The following is a 24,019-nucleotide window of genomic DNA, read 5'->3' as shown; positions in this document are numbered from 1 at the left end:
TTTCCCCTGGACGATTCATCTGGACCCTTAAAGTGTTATGAAAGCTGTGAAATTGACACGTAAAAACATTGTCTGTTGTGCTACCGGCCATGCCCATGGCCATACCGAGCAGGAGGTAAATAACGCAATGTACACATGTACACCCATGGACGGAAGGAAAACGCATGGTAATGTGTGGTTATTATACAAGGAATTGTTTTTCAAGTAACACACTTAGCGAATGGACATTTGATATTCGGGTGGGGTGAGGGAGGTGGTGGTGGTGGAGGGGTTGCTGGTATTTTATTTAATCAAATAGGAATTGCTTGCCACCAAATTTACACTTCATCAACATGGTTGGTCCGTTACTTTCATTTCGCGGTAAAGGTAACGCAACATATTGAAACAAGCTATCTCAGAAGCATGAAATTTCATGACCAGATGTTTAAATAAAAATTAAAATATTTACATTAATCAATGATGGTAATGTGTGTCAAAGGCGACGTCTAGTAATCCCAACAATAATATACTTTATGTATTTCTGCCCCTGGCATGAGATTGCAACAATACATCGCTGCTAGGTCGGTGTTACCTTGAAGTACTGAGTCGGCAGGTGTAGCATATATAAACACCACGATAATACATGGCTAGAGATGATGACGTGTTGCACCCCATATATGTCCTAACACGATTGTAATACTCTTAACCTTCAAACCAGTACGGTGAAGGTGTTTAGGATCTTTGGATTGAGGTCTTGAGTGAGTCAAAGTTTAATATTGTCTGCGAGGCTGTGAGAAACAATCGCAGTAAACAGAACTACAACACACTTGAAATGAGGCCAAATGTGACTGTGGTGTGATCTAACGTATTGGAAGGTGATAGCCTTGAACATTACTGAAGCAGTATTCAAATAACTATATTTGTTAAATCCTAAACTATGCCGTCCTCCCTGGTAAAGGCGTTTCAGAGAATTATATAGTGGAACCTCCATCTTAGTTTCAGACACATTGCAGACAAGCAATACCCAAGGACACTAATTATGATATAGACATAAATAATAAATGTATGCTAGTAAAAGGTGTTTACCTCAAAGGATGTAGACATTTTAACTAAGCAGTGACAGTTGTGCAAAGATATAATGACAAATTGATCCACATGTTTCCATTAAACCTTTAACCTACTGGCAAGCCTTGTTCTCGTGACCGGTACTTTCAATTCGTATTGTTAATATCACTGTCTATGAAAACAACCCCAAGGGTGTGATGTTCCGATAGCGTCACCAGTGACGCGTGACGCTGGATCTCCACGTCAGGTGACTTATAACGCCCCACCGCCAGTGAATCGTGAGAAAGTCTAAGCTGACTACCCGGCCATCCAGTGTCTCAAACAGGCCTTCGAGGAAACTTCAGTCTGAACGCCGGTCACGGGACGGGAACCACTCCAATATATAATTCTTCCAAGTTTTACAATCGACGGGGATATTGTTTCGCTATTGCAGTTGCTTCCTGATACTCGTTCCTTCATCGATACAGTGTCGGACACCATGCCCCGGCTTGTGCTTACAGCAGTGGGGATAGTCTTTGGTTTAGGTAAGAATTTACATTAATACTTTTACTTTTAATACTTAGAGTAAACTGTCAGCGTCATGACGTTGATTCGTTATTTTCTCCATATTACATAACAGTTTCTGACTGCCTGATAAACAATGGCGTGCTTTACTTACTTATCCAATAAAAATCACAAATTATTAAACATATTGTGTGGACATTTAGAAATCAGTTGTATGCATTCTTTAATGCAGGATGTACTAATGACGATATTAAGTCGTTTAAGAACATATGTTGACGGTAACTACCATTTTTGGAAAATATTTGTTTCAATTTTACGCCTTTAGGACCCTTCACAATTTAAATACTTTCTCAAACAGTAGGAGGACGTTCTTAATTTTAAACACTTTCTCAAACACCAGGTAGACGTTCTTAATTCCAATCTTGCGACTTAAACAGTATTACTATCAGTTGAATAGTTGAACTAGACAAATAAAGCGATCAGTTATGGCGCCAGCAACAATAGGTCACAGACTCCGCCCACTACAGAAGCCCTGTACCTACACGAGAAACGGAGATATGAGAGACAGTTGAGGCGTAGCTTTGTCACTGGACGTACCGAGGTTAGAAGCAGGGGCAGTGTACATGGTGGCGTTAAAAAGACCTCTGATTCAAAACTTGTTGGAGTTGCCAAACAAGTTCCGATCCAGCATTTTTAACAGCGAGGGGTCCAAAATATCTAAATCACCTCTCAAGACCCCCTGGACCCCCTCCTCCTCAGGATCCGCCGCCCAGGACACTTGACCAGAGCACGGGGAGGGGAAGGATGTGTTCAGGCTAAAACGGCACCTCAGCAAAACGCCACCAATATCTTGTAGCGAAAACGGCACAGTTTTCGCTTTGTGACGAGGTTCCGTTTTCGCCAATCTGCGATGCTTTCGTTCGGTGACGTTTTGCTGAGGGATTATTGCTTGGGGATTGGATGAGCGTTAGTTGTAGGGTCGACGAAACACTGGGTGTGTTGTTCATGGAACATCACCATACCAAAGACGTATATACGTCTTGGACCATACAAACCAGATTTGGCACCGTCAGATTTCGACCACTTTCTTTAAGAAAGATCTTTCGAGCAAGCATTATTTCATTATTACGACATTTCTACAGTAACTGCTATTTGACATCGTAGATACTGTGGTGACCGGGCTGTTATTATGAAACAATTTTTGCATAGCTTATAATCCATATAGTACTTCCAGCCGCTGCTGAAAAGTATCAGCTGCACCGCAACGCATTGATTAAACATGTTTTCAAATCAGACATTGTTTGTTTTGTGTGGATACAGGTCCTCCAAATTTGTGTACGGTTCATCTAGATTTGTGTACGGATCATCTAGATTTATGTACGGATCATCTAGATTTGTGTACAGATCATCTAGATTTGTGTACGGTTCATCTAGATTTGTGTACGGATCATCTAGATGTGTGAACGGTTCATCTAGATTTGTGTACGGATCATCTAGATTTGTGTACGGATCATCTAGATGTGTGTACGGATCATCTAGATTTGTGTACGGTTCATCTAGATGTGTGTACGGATCATCTAGATTTGTGTACGGTTCATCTAGATGTGTGTACGGATCATCTAGATGTGTCTACGGATCATTTAGATTTTATGTATGGATCATCTATATTTGTGTACGGATCATTTAGATTTGTGTATGGGTCATCTAGATTTATGTACGGATCATCTAGATTTATGTACGGATCATCTAGATTTATGTATGGATCATCTAGATTTGTGTATGGGTCATTCAAATTTGTGTACGGATCATCTAGATTTGTGCGCGGATCATCTAGATTTGTGTATGGGTCATCCAAATAAAGTACGGATACTCCAAATCAGGTCCGGATTGGAGAATTTTAGGTACGAGTCTCCGTGGGTACACATCGTCTGGTATCCTTTCTACATACATGGCTAGCCTATGACCGTATATTTCCTGTCGTAAAACAACCCCCATAATGCAGGGCATACCACCTGTTTTCCTGTAGTCGTTACTTACCAGAAAAGGGAGAGACAATGCTATTCTTGCCCCGAGACATAAGGTAATGGCATAAAGTGTTACATATGTGTGTAGCTGTCCTCAAGTGTAAAGCTGAAGTAGTCGTTTTGGTATAGGGAAGTACACGTGTACCCAGGTGCCCAGGTGTTTTACGCGGACATGTACCCTTACCTCAACCAGAATACATAAATTACCATAGCTTGGCAGTATATGTTTGACACGAATGGACGGAATAGACTCGCCCTGGCTCCAGTGACGGACGTAGCAAAGCCGGGGTATATTTGTATGTATCGAGTTCCCTTAAGATACATTTCAGTGTGAAGGAAGGTACCCTGTAAGACAGCAACCCCCTTCAGCCTTACTACAGTACTGTGATGAGCAGCTACCTGTGGCTTTCGACTTTCCTACAAAATTGAGCACGCCGTGATGTTATTGAAATACTGTTTTAAATGCCGTTTACCCTACATTATTTCTTGATGTTATAAAGTGTATATATAGTCCATATCAGCTTTGTGTGTCATTGTTTTTATTATTAGCACAGCAAAAAAAGTTGAAATATCAGTGTGAAGACTTTCGAGACCTGATCTGACGAAACGCCTTAATTTCGTGAGCGTTCTTGTGTGTGCGATGAGCCGATAAACTAGTATATGATTGTCTTCTAGTGTAACGTGTCTACAGGAATGGAGATGATAGCATGTCGAGATAAGCTTGATGTGAATCACATATCTTCTTTCAGCCGTGTGCCATGGCCTGACGGAGCAGGAGTGCAGACAGTTTGACTATCTCAACAACTGTTACACAATCATGCAGAACTCCATCGCATCGGCAAGGAACATGACAACCAGCTGCAAGTAGGTTATGCGCGTCCGTACTACAGATTCCTTGTATCTATTTTTCGCTGTGTTTTCTATCGGTGTCGTCATTGTCATGTTGTCCACCCGTGTCCATATTTGTCACTATGTTGTCTATCTAACTTAGTCTTAATTTGTCGTTTTGCTGTCTATCTGTGTCTTTAATTGCCACGTTGTTATGTTGCAGTGCCATCCTGACGTATGTACAGTGTGTGGAGTACGTGGCCTGTGAGTGCAAGCTGACCACCGTCCCCGGAGTAGCCAACCAGCTGACCTACATCGTGGGGTTCTACTCGTACCAGCAGTGTCAACAGTGTCAGTACTCCATACACCGCCACACCGCATTCTGGAAACGCGCCTTTAAATACTCTTCCAATGTATATTTAAATGCAAATGGACAGATAACTCCCTTAATCCCTTCTCACTGGGAACGCTAATCCCCAGATTAAGGTTGACCGTAAGTGAAGGCAGACAAGACTCAATAAGACAAAGCCAAGGTGGTAAACACAAGTTATTGGGGATTGCAGTCGCGTGGGACGCTAGTATCCCATGCACATGGTTAGAACCGTCTTCAGTTGTAGGTCACAGGGCAACATGGGTGTTGAGTATGACTAGTACTTAGATTGCTTGGAGTTCAAGTTGTCAAGTAATTGATTGCCTGTCCGATCAGATATACTGATTCTCTCCGACCATTGGTTTGCATGGTCAGCGAACCTCGACTAAACAAACCAGTGATCGATAGTGTGAGCATAGGTCAATGTCCGGATAATCGCCAGATATGTTCATATACACAGCCATTGTGACCACCCGATCCCAATATCACCCAGTGTGGACATGCACATTCATGTTACCCGGATGTGAGTGTATGACCAGTAGTGAAACACTGAAATAAGGTGTAATTATATTCGCGTGCGTCTGAAAATATAACACTTTCCGAATGGATGATTATGAAGCATTATATACATTCATACATGGACACCGGGCACCGGGCACCTACTCGATCAATCACACAGTTGTCACAGATAATCACTATCAGATCTAATAATAACAATCAGCATGATATTCTGTTGTGCATAAAATCCTCCCTGGGGAAATGGCGGGGGTTAGCTAACACAAGAGTCACACAACGGATAATAATTTCCTCATAAAGCTTAATACGCACACGGTAATTTACATACCTGGAACACATACATTCTTTCGCCCATTAGCGAGTATACATGGTTCAGTGTGCACAGACGTGTCTTAGGGTCACTGTATTATCAACATGTAACATTGAGCTGATGGCGTCAGGAGGTGCTAGCTTGATGGAAGGTGGCAGTGTTTGGAGGCTGACAGTCGGGGCTTCATTCAACCAGGTCAACACTTGCTGTACTCGGTTGTCTCCCCTTCCAGTACACTTGACGTCATGCAGACACCATTGCCATCCACTCCATTCTTGGTGTAATACTAGCTACACACAACCTATAACCCTCGTATTTATATACATTACGAATTATTTTTTGAAGTATTTTGTTTCTATTTTGCAGACACTGGTGAATTTGTTCCCAACAGAGGAATACCATGCTATGGTAATTGTACATGACTATGTCGTGTTCCTCAGTGGTCTTGATGGGGTGGGGTGTTCTGAGGGTGGACGCCCTCTTGTTTGAATTTTAAAAAAAACCAACCATCCTACCTTTAAACATGTTCATTTGGTTTTTAAAGTAAAATTAATACCGTGTTTGGGATATTTTGGGTAAGCTTTTGGATGGACCCCACCCCCAATGAAGTCTAAATGGACCCCACAAATTTTTTAAAGCCAGAAGCATTTGAATCCTCCAGCTGTCCGTCTCGTCAGATCTACTGTTTTCATTCACTGTATCCTTGGTACACTCTCTATGCGACATATACACGGCGTACTCTCAAGTACAAGCTTTCAGTTTTAGTCATAATATTCACCTATCGCACCATCCCAAGTTTGATTGTGACATGTTTGTTTTCTTGTAGATAACGCCACAGGTTCTGTGACTGAAGGAGAGTTGTTAGTGCTTGCCACCTCAGTCGGTACGTACATGTACATCTCATAAAGACCGTGTGCTTGCCACCTAAGTCGTTACAACATCTCATAAAGACCGTGTGCTTGCCACCTCAGTCGGTACGTACATCTTATAAAGACCGTGTGCTTGCCACCTCAGTCGGTACGTACATCTCATAAAGACCGTGTGCTTGCCACCTCAGTCGGTACGTACATCTCATAAAGACCGTGTGCTTGCCACCTCAGTCGGTACGTACATCTCATAAAGACCGTGTGCTTGCCACCTCAGTAGTTACAACATCTCATAAAGACCGTGTGCTTGCCACCTCAGTCGGTACGTACATCTCATAAAGACCGTGTGCTTGCCACCTCAGTCGGTACGTACATCTTATAAAGACCGTGTGCTTGCCACCTCAGTCGGTACGTACATCTCATAAAGACCGTGTGCTTGCCACCTCAGTCGGTACGTACATCTCATAAAGACCGTGTGCTTGCCACCTCAGTCGGTACGTACATCTCATAAAGACCGTGTGCTTGCCACCTCAGTAGTTACAACATCTCATAAAGACCGTGTGCTTGCCACCTCAGTCGGTACGTACATCTCATAAAGACCGTGTGCTTGCCACCTCAGTCGGTACGTACATCTTATAAAGACCGTGTGCTTGCCACCTCAGTCGGTACGTACATCTCATAAAGACCGTGTGCTTGCCACCTCAGTCGGTACGTACATCTCATAAAGACCGTGTGCTTGCCACCTCAGTCGGTACGTACATCTCATAAAGACCGTGTGCTTGCCACCTCAGTAGTTACAACATCTCATAAAGACCGTGTGCTTGCCACCTCAGTCGGTACGTACATCTCATAAAGACCGTGTGCTTGCCACCTCAGTAGTTACAACATCTCATAAAGACCGTGTGCTTGCCACCTCAGTCGGTACGTACATCTTATAAAGACCGTGTGCTTGCCACCTCAGTCGGTACGTACATCTCATAAAGACCGTGTGCTTGCCACCTCAGTAGTTACAACATCTTATAAAGACCGTGTGCTTGCCACCTCAGTCGGTACGTACATCTCATAAAGACCGTGTGCTTGCCACCTCAGTCGGTACGTACATCTCATAAAGACCGTGTGCTTGCCACCTCAGTCGGTACGTACATCTCATAAAGACCGTGTGCTTGCCACCTCAGTCGGTACGTACATCTTATAAAGACCGTGTGCTTGCCACCTCAGTCGGTACGTACATCTCATAAAGACCGTGTGCTTGCCACCTCAGTCGGTACGTACATCTCATAAAGACCGTGTGCTTGCCACCTCAGTCGGTACGTACATCTCATAAAGACCGTGTGCTTGCCACCTCAGTCGGTACGTACATCTCATAAAGACCGTGTGCTTGCCACCTCAGTCGGTACGTACATCTTATAAAGACCGTGTGCTTGCCACCTCAGTCGGTACGTACATCTTATAAAGACATTGTGCTTGCCACCTCAGTCGGTACGTACATCTCATGTTTGGCCAGACTAGATGTTACCTGATGCATATTTAGCCAGACTAGATGTTGTATAATGTATATTTAGCCAGACTAGATGTTACCTAATGTATATTTAGCCAGACTAGTTGTTACCTAATGTATATTTGGCCAGACTAGTTGTTACCTAATGTATATTTGGCCAGACTAGTTGTTACCCAATGTATATTTGGCCAGACTAGTTGTTACCTAATGTATATTTGGCCAGACTAGTTGTTACCTAATGTATATTTGGCCAGACTAGTTGTTACCTAATGTATATTTGGCCAGACTAGTTGTTACCTAATGTATATTTAGCCAGACTAGATCTTACCTAATGTATATTTGGCCAGACTAGATCTTACCTAATGTATATTTGGCCAGACTAGTTGTTACCTAATGTATATTTGGCCAGACTAGTTGTTACCTAATGTATATTTGGCCAGACTAGTTGTTACCTAATGTATATTTAGCCAGACTAGATCTTACCTAATGTATGTTTGGCCAGACGAGATCTTACCTTGTGTATGTTTATATGTTCTTTCTGCAGGTCCACTCGTCCTTGACCTTGAGGCGGAGTGCAATGGTTTCCAGGCGTGTTACGTTACCTACGACACCAAGGCCGCCCTCGCTCTGCACGAGAGGAACCTCGTATCTTTATGCAGGTGAGTCAGGGGTGTTACATTTCTACCTGGAGTGAGTGATGGAGAGGGTGAGTGAGTGAGGGAGGGAAGGAATGAGGGAGGGAGGGATTGAGTGAGGGAGTGAGGGAAGGAGGGAGGGATGGGGTGTTCACAACACAGTGTTTTTACAGTATAGTCTTGCTGAGGGTCTTTTGGCGCTTTAACCACTAAGCTACCCACCACATCTATCCTATTTTATGTGTACATACAATTCCAAGGAAATTACGAGTTTACGAAACCTACTCACTTGATCTTGCATTTACAAACCCGTTTATTTGTCAACTATTTCAGGATTCATTTTAGTGTGTTTATAATTACGCTTTGGTAATAATGTCAGCATAAAATCGTCATCGATTCCTGAGAGGTACTTAGTTAAATCTTAGTCATTTGTGCTGTATATTCCTGTTGGGTATTTGCCTTCTTCGCCATCCCAGAACAACTACACAATTGTGATTTTTGATCTACGTATGCTGACAATATTTAGGACACAACCAAGTGTAGGCTTCTAAGTGCGTTTAAATAATGGAACGAGTAAAGTTTTAGGTTTGTGTTCAGTGTGTACAGTGTAGTGAGGGGCGGTGGGACAGCTAAGTTACACACTGAAGACCCGGGTTCGATTCCAACACGGATACGAGCAGTGAAACACATTCTTATGTCAAGAGCTTTCAACTCAGCCCTGTTACAGAAAGCATCGTTGAGGCTCCAGGGATCCCCCAAACCTCTATAAGCCGTGTAAGGGCCGGGTGTAAGTTCATATTATCATATCCCGAAAGCATGAATAGTTGTTAATGCTTTAAAACACAACTTTGGTTTGACCTTACGGGCCGTCCTAATACAACTGTGTAGACGCATGCCGAGTACACGACAATTTGAGATCGTTGTCAAAACATCCTGACATTTGATTTTGATTTCTCAGTTTTGACATGTGATTTCCAGCGTCCTTGACGAGACTATCGTCTGTCTCGAGAACGCCGCCTGCGCATGCGGTGAGAGCAACAATACCAAGCTGATCGAGGACGTCGTGTACAACAACCAGGTTCATACACAGACCTGCTCTATTGGTGAGTGATCTCAAATACACAAGCAGGTTCATACATAGGCCTGTTCTATTGGTGAGTGTGCTCAAATACAGAAGCAGGTTCATACACAGACCTGCTCCATTGGTGAGTGTGCTCAAATACACAAGCTGGTCCATACACAGACCTGTTCAATTGGTGAGTGTGTTCAAATACACAAGCAGAGCCATACGTAGACCTGCTCTATTGGTGAGTGATCTCAAATACACTAGCAGGTTCATACACAGACCTGCTCCATTGGTGAGTGATCTCTGAACACAAGCAGGTTCATACACAGACCTGCTCCATTGGTAAGTGTGCTCAAATACACAAGCTGGTCCATACACAGACCTGTTCAATTGGTGAGTGTGTTCAAATACACAAGCAGAGCCATACATAGACCTGTTCCATTGATGAGTGATCTCAAATACACAAGCAGGTTCATACATAGGCCTGTTCCATTGGTGAGTGTGTTCAAATACACAAGCAGGTTCATACATAGGCCTGTTCTATTGGTGAGTGTGCTCAAATACAGAAGCAGGTTCATACACAGACCTGCTCCATTGGTGAGTGTGCTCAAATACACAAGCTGGTCCATACACAGACCTGTTCAATTGGTGAGTGTGTTCAAATACACAAGCAGAGCCATACGTAGACCTGCTCTATTGGTGAGTGATCTCAAATACACTAGCAGGTTCATACACAGACCTGCTCCATTGGTGAGTGATCTCTGAACACAAGCAGGTTCATACACAGACCTGCTCCATTGGTAAGTGTGCTCAAATACACAAGCTGGTCCATACACAGACCTGTTCAATTGGTGAGTGTGTTCAAATACACAAGCAGAGCCATACATAGACCTGTTCCATTGATGAGTGATCTCAAATATACAAGCAGGTTCATACATAGACCTGTTCTATTGGTGAGTGTGCTCAATTCACACAAGCAGGTTCATACATAGGCCTGCTACATTGGTGAGTGTGCTCAATTCACACAAGCAGGTTCATACATAGGCCTGCTACATTGGTGAGTGTGCTCAATTCACACAAGCAGGTTCATACATAGGCCTGCTACATTGGTGAGTGTGCTCAATTCACACAAGCAGGTTCATACATAGGCCTGCTACATTGGTGAGTGTGCTCAAATATACAAGCAGGCTCATACATAGACCTGTTCTATTGGTGAGTGTGCTCAAATACACAAGCAGGTTCATACATATACCTGTTCTATTGGTGAGGGATCTCAAATATACAAGCAGGTTCATACATAGACCTGTTCTATTGGTGAGTGTGCTCAAATACACAAGCAGGTTCATACATAGGCCTGTTCTATTGGTGAGTGTGCTCAAATACACAAGCAGGTTCATACATAGGCCTGTTCTATTGGTGAGTGTGCTCAAATACACAAGCAGAGCCATACATAGACCTGTTCCATTGATGAGTGATCTCAAATACACAAGCAGGTTCATACATAGGCCTGTTCCATTGGTGAGTGTGTTCAAATACACAAGCAGAGCCATACATAGACCTGTTCCATTGATGAGTGATCTCAAATACACAAGCAGGTTCATACATAGGCCTGTTCCATTGGTGAGTGTGCTCAATTCACACAAGCAGGTTCATACATAGGCCTGCTACATTGGTGAGTGTGCTCAATTCACACAAGCAGGTTCATACATAGGCCTGCTACATTGGTGAGTGTGCTCAATTCACACAAGCAGGTTCATACATAGGCCTGTTCCATTGATGAGTGATCTCAAATACACAAGCAGGTTCATACATAGGCCTGTTCCATTGGTGAGTGTGTTCAAATACACAAGCAGGTTCATACATAGACCTGTTCTATTGGTGAGTGTGCTCAATTCACACAAGCAGGTTCATACATAGGCCTGCTACATTGGTGAGTGTGCTCAATTCACACAAGCAGGTTCATACATAGGCCTGCTACATTGGTGAGTGTGCTCAAATATACAAGCAGGCTCATACATAGACCTGTTCTATTGGTGAGTGTGCTCAAATACACAAGCAGGTTCATACATAGGCCTGTTCTATTGGTGAGTGTGCTCAAATACACAAGCAGGTTCATACATAGACCTGTTCTATTGGTGAGTGTGCTCAAATACACAAGCAGGTTCATACATAGGCCTGTTCTATTGGTGAGTGTGCTCAAATACACAAGCAGGTTCATACATAGACCTGTTCTATTGGTGAGTGTGCTCAAATACACAAGCAGGTTCATACATAGGCCTGTTCCATTGGTGAGTGTGCTCAAATACACAAGCAGGTTCATACATAGGCCTGTTCCATTGGTGAGTGATCTCAAATACACAAGCAGGTTCATACATAGACCTGTTCTATTGGTGAGTGTGCTCAAATACACAAGCAGGTTCATACATAGACCTGCTCTATTGGTGAGTGTGCTCAATTCACACAAGCAGGTTCATACATAGGCCTGTTCTATTGGTGAGTGTGCTCAAATACACAAGCAGGTTCATACATAGGCCTGTTCCATTGGTGAGTGTGCTCAAATACACAAGCAGGTTCATACATAGGCCTGTTCCATTGGTGAGTGTGCTCAAATATACAAACAGGTTCATACATAGACCTGTTCTATTGGTGAGTGTGCTCAAATACACAAGCAGGTTCATACATAGGCCTGTTCCATTGGTGAGTGTGCTCAAATACACAAGCAGGTTCATACATAGGCCTGTTCTATTGGTGAGTGTGCTCAAATACACAAGCAGGTTCATACATAGGCCTGTTCTATTGGTGAGTGTGCTCAAATACACAAGCAGGTTCATACATAGACCTGTTCTATTGGTGAGTGTACTCAAATATACAAGCAGGTTCATACATAGGCCTGTTCCATTGGTGAGTGTACTCAAATATACAAGCAGGTTCATACATAGGTCTGTTCCATTGGTGAGTGTGCTCAAATACACAAGCAGGTTCATACATAGACCTGTTCTATTGGTGAGTGTGCTCAAATACACAAGCAGGTTCATACATAGGCCTGTTCTATTGGTGAGTGTGCTCAAATACACAAGCAGGTTCATACAAAGGCCTGTTCCATTGGTGAGTGTGCTCAAATACACAAGCAGGTTCATACATAGACCTGTTCTATTGGTGAGTGTGCTCAAATATACAAGCAGGTTCATACATAGGCCTGTTCTATTGGTGAGTGTGCTCAAATACACAAGCAGGTTCATACATAGACCTGCTCTATTGATGAGTGTGCTCAAATATACAAGCAGAGCCATACATAGGCCTGTTCAATTGGTGAGTGTGCTCAAATACACAAGCAGGTTCATACATAGACCTGTTCTATTGGTGAGTGTGCTCAATTCACACAAGCAGGTTCATACATAGACCTGTTCTATTGGTGAGTGTGCTCAAATACACAAGCAGGTTCATACATAGACCTGTTCCATTGGTGAGTGTGCTCAAATACACAAGCAGGTTCATACATAGGCCTGTTCTATTGGTGAGTGTGCTCAAATACACCAGCAGGTTCATACATATACCTGTTCTATTGGTGAGTGTGCTCAAATACACAAGCAGGTTCATACATAGACCTGTTCTATTGGCGAGTGTGCTCAAATACACACGCAGGTTCATACATATACCTGCTTTATTGGTGAGTGTGCTCGAATACACCAGCAGGTTCATACATATACCTGCTCTATTGGTGAGTGTGCTCAAATATACAAGCAGGTTCATACATAGACCTGCTCTATTGGTGAGTGTGCTCAAATACACCAGCAGGTTCATACATATACCTGCTCTATTGGTGAGTGTGCTCGAATACACCAGCAGGTTCATACATATACCTGCTCTTTTGGTGAGTGTGCTCGAATACACAAGCAGGTTCATACATAGACCTGTTTTATTAGTGAGTGTACCATCTGGATTAGGCTTACCATCGATGGTATGGCATTTCCTGATATATAATCTTGAAGATCCTTGTGATAGAAGCACCTTTCTGGATGAGGGGTAACATCGATAGTAATGCCTGACACATAATCTTGAATATCCCTTGTGTCAGGATTGAAATTTCGTCATAAGACTTCAATGATGTGGACGTTTTGTAACATGATTTCCTGATCTGTTTACAGTTCAGCCCGATATCCTTCCCAAGAAAGGCATCCTGTGCTCAGGTCAGTTCGTACTTTCAAATATCGCGTGGGGTTTGATTAGTGCTACTCAGCATGGACTAAGTAAACCATGCCTTCGTAGTGGATTCATACAAGCAGACACCACTCCTACACCGTCCACACACAAAAACCATTTTGACTATCTGATTCGTAGTTAAGCTGTCTTTTACAACAATGTGTGAACTTCCCGAGGTGTCACTTGTAAATACATAAGATGACGAGACATAACGAAACTACATTTTGTTGGTGCAGACAATGGCACGGCTGTGGCACAGACTGTGTGTGACACCGAGAACCCAATCTACAAGTGCTTCTTGGAACTGGACAACGCTCTGGTGAGCGGAGGAAACACGCAGGACGTCAGGTGCCTGTGAGTCGTCCATCTAGCTGTCCAGTATGTCTGTTCGTCTGTCCACCCTTGATGGGCACGGCGGGGAAATAGAATCGTTTGACCACGGGGCGTTCACGTGCAACATCTTGGATCAACACATCCAGGCCGTTATGTAGACACAAATCTTAATGAAAACTTTTCGGGGAATGAATCTTTTGGTTATTTCGAGGTATATTAAAACGATAATAACAGTATAACAATGCTACAGAAGATGTCTGTGCGTGTATTTTGCACAGGGCTCTTAAGACGTACATTCAGTGTACAGAAGAGGTGGCGTGCGAATGCGGCCTCATCCGGGCTCCTAGCGTCTACAGAGCTGTTACTGTCGTTGCCGCCTCCTTCAACGACTCCAACTGCGCTGCCGGTAATATTCAGTCAAATGTGCTTATGTCGAGATCATGAGTTGCGATGCTGTAAGATAGATGTCTGAATTACGTTTCGTATAATTAAATTTGTAGTGCTTAAAGTTATATTTTCTTGTTCTTGCTAAATGGTGGGAATTGAACAATTTAAAAATCCGAATATGCTACTCACCAACACTCGACTATTTACAGGCCTAGGAGAAACAGATGGAACATAGCTAACTGTATCATACAATACATTGAACCACACATTCAATGAACCATACGTCAGTCATGAATGAATTATTTGTTTGTAATTTGTTTTCCTCTATATAATTCGATATGATGTTCTGTAAAAATGTTTGAGAGAAAAGCAGATTGTGACATGTACGTTTTTGTTTTGTAGTTGCTGGCCCGTTGAACATTGTGTCTGGCCTGGCGTGTCCTGGTATGTTGCTGTTGTCGTGGCATACGGACAGACTTTGTTATTTTTTTTACTTTTTGTAATATTTGTCAATCATCACATTTAAAACACATCATATAAAAGCGTGTTGCCTGTTGAATTGAAATGTTGAAAATGTTTAAATGTATTAATATGTTTAGATGGCACTGGCACGCGGGAAGATGAAGACCGCCTCATCATCGCCCTGTCTGAAGGTGAACACATTGCTTCTTACACATTACTGGTTCTCACACATTATTGCTTCTTTCACATTACTGGTTCTCACGCATTACTGCTTCTTACACATTAGTGGTTCTCATGCATTACTGCTTCTTTCACATTACTGGTTCTCACGCATCACTACTTCTTATACATTAATGGTTCTCACGCATTATTGCTTCTTTCACATTACTGGTTCACATGCATTACTGCTTCTTACACATCACTGGTTCTCATGCATTACTGCTTCTTACACATCACTGGTTCTCACGCATCACTGCTTCGTACACATTACTGCTTCTCACGTATCACTGCTTCTTACACATTAGTGGTTCTCACGCATTACTGCTTTTTACACATTACTGGTTCTCACGCATCACTGCTTCTTACACATTACTGGTTCTCATGCATCACTGCTTCTTACACATTACTGGTTCTCATCAGTTACTGCTTCTCACGTATCACCGATTCTTACACATAACTGCTTCTTACACATTACTGCTTTCTACCAATATTACATGAAAGAAACTGTTTGGTTAGGTTTTCATATAACCTTTTCTTAAGTGCTCAAATGCTTTCTCTGCAGCTGTCTATAAGCACAGAGGACACAATGAGATATGTACATGACTGTTGTAGAGTGTTGACTACTGGGAATACACGGCCGACATCTGTAACATGAAATATACCCTGAAACATTTAAGAAATGACTTCCACTTTGTGTGAGTTCATTGGAGTATATAAACCTTCATGGGGTGAGGGCCAAACTAAATGAACTTCGGAGCTTGTGACGACATTCATACAATGTTTTGTCCTCACTCTATGAAGGTTCATAGTCCAATGAACTCACACAAAATGAAAGTCAATTCTTATAAAATAAATTGTATCACTATTTTGTACCTCAAAGGATCTAGATCTATACGCAATAGGCCCCTATTTAGTACACGTGACTTCATATTTACACTGACAGCCATACAACAACCAGCTGTATCGCGGATTAAGATAGATCCCAAAAACGAGAGGTGACATGAACTTATGTATACTCAACATGCTCAACAGGAACAACGTTTTTAGTTTCCTTACAACAAATGTACTCAAATAATATCCTCTTTAGGTGATAAATGTCTGCTAAGAACAACCTAAGGAAGTCAGTCACAATGACAGCGCGTCGTAATACATTTACATCAAGTACAAGACGTCTAAATGGCCGACACGATAAACATGACGGGAGAGATTTCGGAAGTTGTTAATGAACCTGTGGCGGTTACATGTTTTAGTCATCATTGATCAACTGGTCGATCATTGAAAGGTGATTAAAGATGTGTTAATTAGTCACTAAGGTAAATTCACAGATTGCTGTAGACTGTCACTGTCAGCTTGGACACGGATCGAGTAGATACTTCGATAATTTGGGTGTGCATTTCTTCGTTTTGTTTACTAACATGGTCGTAGCGAGGAAATTCGTAAACGATCATGCAGTCAAACTCTCTGACGTTGCTCAATGAATACTGAAACGCTGAGTTTAAGATCACTGGATCTAAATGATCAGAAAGAACGCTTCTGTATGTATTCGTGCAAGGGAATTCCCAGGGGTTTCCCCAGGAATGTGGAAGTAGTCCGTCAATGTCTACGTCATTTCAAGAACACAGTCTCAAATGAAAAGAAAATATTGATAGTTGTTTCATAAAAATGTTCTGATTCAGGAGTCACATGTCTTACAATATACACATTGGAGGTTATCCGAAGGAGGCTTTGGAGGTTTCTTGAAATCCCTTAAGTAGATTCTGTGGGATTTCTAGGGTCCATGCTTGTTCAATGATATACATACTAGATAATTATAGGCATTATATAAATATAGTTACATATTGTATTTACAGATCCGTCTGTGGTAGACCTGTATTCTACCTGTCCTGGGGTAAAAACCTGCTACAACACTCTGGACAATTCAACAGGGATAGCACTCTTTGAAAAGAATATCAAGAAACTTTGCGCGTGAGTCAACGATCTGGCAATTAAAGCAGCCTATGATAAGTATCCCTTTTGCATCATGCGTTGTTTATTTACTGATGGTCGTTCATCCAACTTGACAGATGAAATACATCGGTCACAAGAGTACACTACCCCAACCGCCCGTTCCAATTTAAAGGTCTGAGAGCTGCGTAAAACAAAATGCAGATTTGTAGCTGTACAGTAAACCTATGAAACTGTATTGCAGAGGCCAGAAGGTGTTTATAGAATGCATGGAGGAGACGTACTGTCAGTGTGGGTTGTACGATACACAGAACGCCACCGACTTCCTGACTCTGCAGCGGGACAACCACATGTCGGCATGTTTCACGGGTGAGTATCATCGGCCATCCTGGACAGTTTTTAGGGGCGGCGTTTATCAGAAAATCCTATTATTGTTTCAATCACACGGAATCCTTACGAATGTATTATTGCACATATGGCGATTTAAAGAGTTCTAATTATATTCATTATGAATCAGCAATATGAGGAAAGCCTCACTGTTTGGTATAGAATTAATAAATAGATATAAGACTTTTTTTCACATTAAAGGAGACGATAGTCTTGCTCATCACATATCACCTTTACCTGGGCCTTATTTTATATTTCAGATTCAGTTCTACGGGCTGACTTCAAATGTGGTACGTGTCTCCTTGCTGTTTGTTTGTCTGTTGTTTACCGCCGCAATATTCCAGCTATTTGAAGGCGATCTGTAATCAGACATACCAGTGATTGATATCATGAGCATCGATCAACGCAATTTGGAAACGATGGCATGCATCGACAACATCTGCGAGCCTGACCACCCGATCCCGTTAGTCGCTTCTTACGACCAGCGTAAGACCTATGCTTACCCGGATGTTCACGGGTAGTCTCCCTGCTGAAACCCCAGTCTTTTGTGTGGATCTTTTAACTCTATGTAGAATGGACCACGAAGCGGAGCGGTTTCGACTTTTATTAACATTATTACAGCAGATTTGTCAAATAGATGTCATGGCTCCCGTCTCCCGTCTATAACCATCTCCACTGAATATTATTGTGCAAGCGTATGTCACATTTTCTCAAAACGATGTGTTCTTCAGAAAATCTTGTGGATGGCGTTCGTTGGTGTACTGTTGTTGAAATATTGCTAACTATTACAAACTTAAAATTATTCACAACATAGTGATTTATGACCGCAAGTAACTTACTTTTCATAACAAGGTGATGATTTGTTATTCCAGCATACGGATCCATAGGCTTCAAGTGCACAGACAACACTGACTGTCAGATGGTGGGGAACTCCGAGTGTGGCGCCAACGGCATGTGCGCATGTACAGCAGGGTATATCTATGATGCCGAGGACGATCCCATGACATGCACCAAAGGTCGGTGTTTGCAGTGGGCAGTTACACGCCCCACGACATGTAGATATCCCCAGATTCCTTTAAGTACTGCTCGGGCGGTGTCACAGCTCATTGTTTGTAATGGTACATCGACGGCTTTTATTGGTAACCATGCAATATTGTTGACGGTAGCGTAAAACACTATTCACTGACTCGTCTCAGTTAGCCTTTAGGGTATCAAGCTACAGTGTATCAATGCCAGAACACTTACTGACCAACTCTTAATGTGACTTTCGCCCTTCAATGAAATCAAGTCTTAAAGGTAATCAAACAGCACATGCCACATTAGCAGTGTACGTACTATGGCTTAACCCAGATACGGATTAACTGTTGAACTGAGCACCATTGGTGTTGTTTGGCTTATTCACGACAATGTTGTAATCCTAGTTCTCTTGTTGATCACGTGGTCGGGCTCCATAATGCCTATATTATTCTTGATGTGATAGTCTGTCAATGTGCATAGTTTGGAGGTCACAATCAGGCGAAGTTAGGCATAATTGGTGGCGGAGAGTAGTTAGATGGATGACTGACCGTGTTCAGCAGCTTGACTGTCCTGCCGCCACACTGAAGCACATGTAGCACATGTGGTGTTAGGGATTTTGAATTCAGGCAAGTAATAGGGCGAAAGTGTTTGGGATCAGTCTCTTTGGGAGACCATCCCCTGTATCCAAAAGAGAATTAAACAGTGAAATAATTGTGTTTGGATACAAGGAAACTGATTTCGAATACTATCAGGCCCTGGTACCGTATTAAATTTGGACTTTTTAATTCAATTTTGCAGGCAAACATGTGTAAAGAAACACAACAATGGTGACCTTATTGTTTCATGCACTCTATCATTGTAATCCTCTACCCATGGGGATGGTTCCTCGAGGTTACAGTTAGCGGGTCCAGTTTCCACCCTTGTCGAACTATTATGGAGTTATGGAGTTACACTTGGCTGGACTAACGAGTCTATGCATAGTCCAATCAAAATCGCGTCACCGAAATCGAAATCCGGTTCGTAAAGTGTCATGCATAGTTCGTTCGACTGCAGGATTTGCAAAGCATGTGCACCGCTAACTCGTTGACAACAAATATTTTCTCTATCTTTTCATGTTTTTGATCAAGGTGCTCACATGATTTGATGCACCTCACGATGTAAAACTCGTTTGATCACAATCTTGATTATCGATCAGATCGTCTTGACTGGGCGCCACCGTTTTGTTTGAAGCAAATGTTAGTGATACGAGAGGTTGAATCTGATTGGTCAATAGGAGAGGGATAGAAAGGACATAAATCGTAATAGCCACTGGTGGCGCTACGATCGAGCCCAAGAATTCCAGGCTAGTTCGCCAAGGGTGGAAACTGGACTTTTAAAGTCGGTTAACTCTCTTGCCTCGGGAAGATGGCTTTTCCTTAGGTGAATTTGTTTATTACCCTTTTGTGGTTCAATGTCTTTGGATACTGTATAAAGTTCCTCCAGTGTTCGAGCAGCAGCACAGACGCATCAGTTAGTGTCATGAAAAGAGTTGCATTGGGAGAAACAGAAAAAAATCATTTAATATATGAAGTTGATTCTGCGGAAATGATCGGTAAATCACAGATTTGATTATGAAATGACATGAACAAAATTACAAGGGATCCGAAAGATCATCGACAGAAAAATAATCGGAAGAGGGGGAAAACTGAAAATATTCGAGACTGATAACATCAGGGATTTGATTTTGTGAGCCTATGAGTGGGTCATCAGTGTCAACTGCATCAGGTAATTCAGGGAGAACAATGCGAACGTCCATTTGCAATTTCGGGTTTGCTACTGTTGGAACGGAGGGTTCATGCAAAGCAGCCTGACGGATGGTGGCAATTAGCTCACCACAAGTTCATTCGCCGGAGCTGGTCGCTCATATTCTGCTCTGTCAGGTATGCATACATTGGCATGGCTTTGTCCCATCGCTGCATCAATAATTTGCCATTTATTCGTGGTGTTTCTGGCCATCCTGTTGGTACGTCCGAAATATTCTTCTTCTTCTTCTTCTTCTTCTTCTTCTTCTTCTTCTTCTTCTTCTTCTTATTATTATTATTATTGCTATAATTATTACTACTACAGATATGAGAGGCACCATCGGGTATTCGTGTTCCAACAACGCAGACTGTCAGTTGATCGGAAATTCTGAATGCGGCATTGGTGGCGTCTGCGCATGTCAGGGCAACTTCCTCTTCACAGAATTAGATTCTACATGCAAAGAAGGTATGTTTGCAACATCGTTCAGTTTAACCACATTATCAAGTATCGTTAACATTTGTTTAGTGAGAGTGTATCAGAGGATATGGACCCCTCTAACCGAAGGGATTCATCTGTATGTAAACTGAGGATCTGTGTATGACAGTTGCTGATTGGGGATCATAACGACGGTGATTGCTGCTGTGTAGTGGTACCAGTTGCTGTTGTGAGGATGATTGCTGGTGTGTGGTGGTGACTGTTGCTGTTGTGAGGATGATTGCTGCTGTGTGGTGGTGACTGTTGTGAGGGTGTTTGCTGCTGTGTAGTGGTGCCAGTTGCTGTTGTGAGGATGATTGCTGCTGTGTGGTGGTGACTGTTGCTGTTGTGGGGGTGATTGCTGGTGTGTGGTGGTGACTGTTGCTGTTGTGAGGATGATTGCTGCTGTGTGGTGGTGACTGTTGTGAGGGTGTTTGCTGCTGTGTAGTGGTGCCAGTTGCTGTTGTGAGGATGATTGCTGGTGTGTGGTGGTGACTGTTGCTGTTGTGAGGATGATTGCTGCTGTGTGGTGGTGACTGTTGTGAGGGTGTTTGCTGCTGTGTAGTGGTGCCAGTTGCTGTTGTGAGGATGATTGCTGCTGTGTAGTGGTGCCAGTTGCTGTTGTGAGGATGATTGCTGCTGTGTGGTGGTGACTGTTGCTGTTGTGAGGGTGATTGCTGCTGTGTGGTGGTGACTGTTGTGAGGGTGTTTGCTGCTGTGTAGTGGTGCCAGTTGCTGTTGTGAGGGTGATTGCTGCTGTGTGGTGGTGACTGTTGTGAGGGTGTTTGCTGCTGTGTAGTGGTGCCAGTTGCTGTTGTGAGGATGATTGCTGCTGTGTGGTGGTGACTGTTGCTGTTGTGAGGATGATTGCTGCTGTGTGGTGGTGACTGTTGTGAGGGTGTTTGCTGCTGTGTAGTGGTGCCAGTTGCTGTTGTGAGGATGATTGCTGCTGTGTAGTGGTGCCAGTTGCTGTTGTGAGGATGATTGCTGCTGTGTGGTGGTGACTGTTGCTGTTGTGAGGGTGATTGCTGGTGTGTGGTGGTGACTGTTGTGAGGGTGTTTGCTGCTGTGTAGTGGGGCCAGTTGCTGTTGTAAGGATGATTGCTGCTGTGTGGTAGTGACTGTTGCTGTTGTGAGGGTGATTGCTGCTGTGTGGTGGTGACTGTTGCTGTTGTGAGGGTGTTTCTGCTGTGTAGTGGTGCCAGTTGCTGTTGTGAGGATGATTGCTGCTGTGTGGTGGTGACTGTTGCTGTTGTGAGGGTGATTGCTGCTGTGTGGTGGTGACTGTTGCTGTTGTGAGGGTGATTGCTGCTGTGTAGTGGTGCCAGTTGCTGTTGTGAGGATGATTGCTGCTGTGTGGTGGTGACTGTTGCTGTTGTGAGGGTGATTGCTGTTGTGTAGTGGAGATTGTTGCTGTTGTGAGGGTGATGGCTGCTGTACCGTGGTGCCAGTTGCTGTTGTGAGGGTGATTGCTGCTGTGCAGTGGTGATTGTTGCTGTTGTGAGGGTGATTGCTGATGTGTAGTGGTGACTGTTGCTGTTGAGAGGGTGATTGCTGCTGTGCAGTGGTGATTGTTGCTGTTGTGAGGGTGATTGCTGCTGTGCAGTGGTGATTGTTGCTGCAGTGAGGGTGATTGCTGCTGTGTGGTGGTGACTGTTGCTGTTGAGAAGGTGATTGCTGCTGTGTAGTAGTGACTGTTGCTGTTGTGAGGATGATTGCTGCTGTGTAGTGGTGACTGTTGCTGTTGAGAGGGTGATTGCTGCTGTGCAGTTGTGCCAGATGCTGTTGTGAGGGTGATTGCTGTTGTGTAGTGAAGATTGTTGCTGTTGTGAGGGTGATTGCTGTTGTGTAGTGGTGCCAGTTGCTGTTGTGAGGGTGATTGCTGCTGTGTAGTGGAGACTGTTGCTGTTGTGAGGGTGATTGCTGCTGTGCAGTGGTGCCAGTTGCTGTTGTGAGGATGATTGCTGTTGTGTAGTGGAGATTGTTGCTGTTGTGAGGGTGATTGCTGCTGTGTAGTGGTGCCAGTTGCTGTTGTGAGGGTGATTGCTGCTGATGTAGTCATGAAATCATGATTAATGCTGCAGAACGCATCAGGATGTTCGATCCAGTTCCTTTGCAGCGTTTCTACTATTTGTTTTTGTCTCTTGTGGAGAATAATATCAAACAAACTAAACGAAATGTTCAAACCCGAACTTCTATATCTTCATTATGAGGACTGATGTTATATGACAGATCTCACAAATTTCTTTGTTTCAGTTTCAAGTGCCATGACTGTGAAATCAACAAATGGTCTTTTGTTCGGATTAGTATTTTTGTCATTTTGTCATCTGTAGTGACGCGGCCATATTTAAAGTTTATGCTGTAAATTAGGCACATTAATTTTATATTAACCATGTTCAGTGAGACACACACAGACACACACACGCACATACACACACAGACACACATACGCACATACAATCACACAGACACACACACGCACATACACCCACCCACATACACACACAGACACACACACACACACACGCACATACAATCACACAGACACACACACACACACACAGACACACGCACGCACACACACACACACAGACGCACGCACGCACGCACGCACGCACGCACGCACACACACACACACACACACACACACACACACACACACACGCACACATGCACATACACACACGCAGACACACACACGCCATCTTCCCGAGGCAAGAGAGTTAACTGACTATAAAAGTCCAGTTTCCTTGCCGAACTAGGCTGGTATTATGGAGTCCATTCAAAATCGCGCACTGAAATCGCACTGTCGTGCAGATTTCGGTCGATTGCAGGATTTGCAAAGCATGTGCACCGCAGATATTTTCCAAATCTTTTCATTTTTTAATCAAGGTGCTCACGTGATTTGATGCATTTCGCGATATAAGACACAATGTATCACAATATAAATCTTGATTATCGATCAGATCGTCCTGACCGGGCGCCACCATTTTGTGTGAAGCAAACGCAAGTGCTACGAGAGGTGGAATCTGATTGGTCCATAGGATATGCTTAGAAGGGACAAAACTGCTAATCCTTATCGTCGCTGTGGTCTAATAGGTACCCACTTGTGTCAAAGAACTAGTTACCCTTCATAACTTTTTATGGTCGTCG

The 24,019-nt window shown here is 43.2% G+C and overlaps 1 protein-coding gene across 1 annotated transcript; it reads left to right on the top strand.

Moving 5' to 3' along the window:
• The first annotated feature begins 1,522 nt into the window (after positions 1 to 1,522).
• LOC139477661 (uncharacterized) lies at positions 1,523 to 23,199 on the top strand. The gene is made up of 18 exons (XM_071260037.1): positions 1,523 to 1,568; positions 4,322 to 4,436; positions 4,624 to 4,751; positions 5,963 to 6,004; positions 6,423 to 6,479; positions 8,505 to 8,619; positions 9,574 to 9,698; positions 13,807 to 13,848; positions 14,098 to 14,215; positions 14,473 to 14,600; positions 14,984 to 15,025; positions 15,181 to 15,234; positions 17,113 to 17,227; positions 17,451 to 17,575; positions 17,854 to 17,883; positions 18,466 to 18,609; positions 20,717 to 20,857; positions 23,123 to 23,199. The coding sequence occupies exons 1-18, from the start codon at positions 1,523 to 1,525 to the stop codon at positions 23,197 to 23,199; spliced, it is 1,644 nt and encodes a 547-aa protein (XP_071116138.1).
• The last annotated feature ends 820 nt before the right edge of the window (positions 23,200 to 24,019 follow it).

Source organism: Haliotis cracherodii, unplaced genomic scaffold (genome assembly GCF_022045235.1).
Source record: "Haliotis cracherodii isolate W230 unplaced genomic scaffold, xgHalCrac1.p SCAF_34, whole genome shotgun sequence".
Taxonomy (NCBI): Eukaryota; Metazoa; Mollusca; class Gastropoda; order Lepetellida; family Haliotidae; genus Haliotis; species Haliotis cracherodii.
The sequence above is the reverse complement of the archived record's forward strand: the minus strand, read 5'-3'. Positions and strand labels throughout refer to the sequence as shown.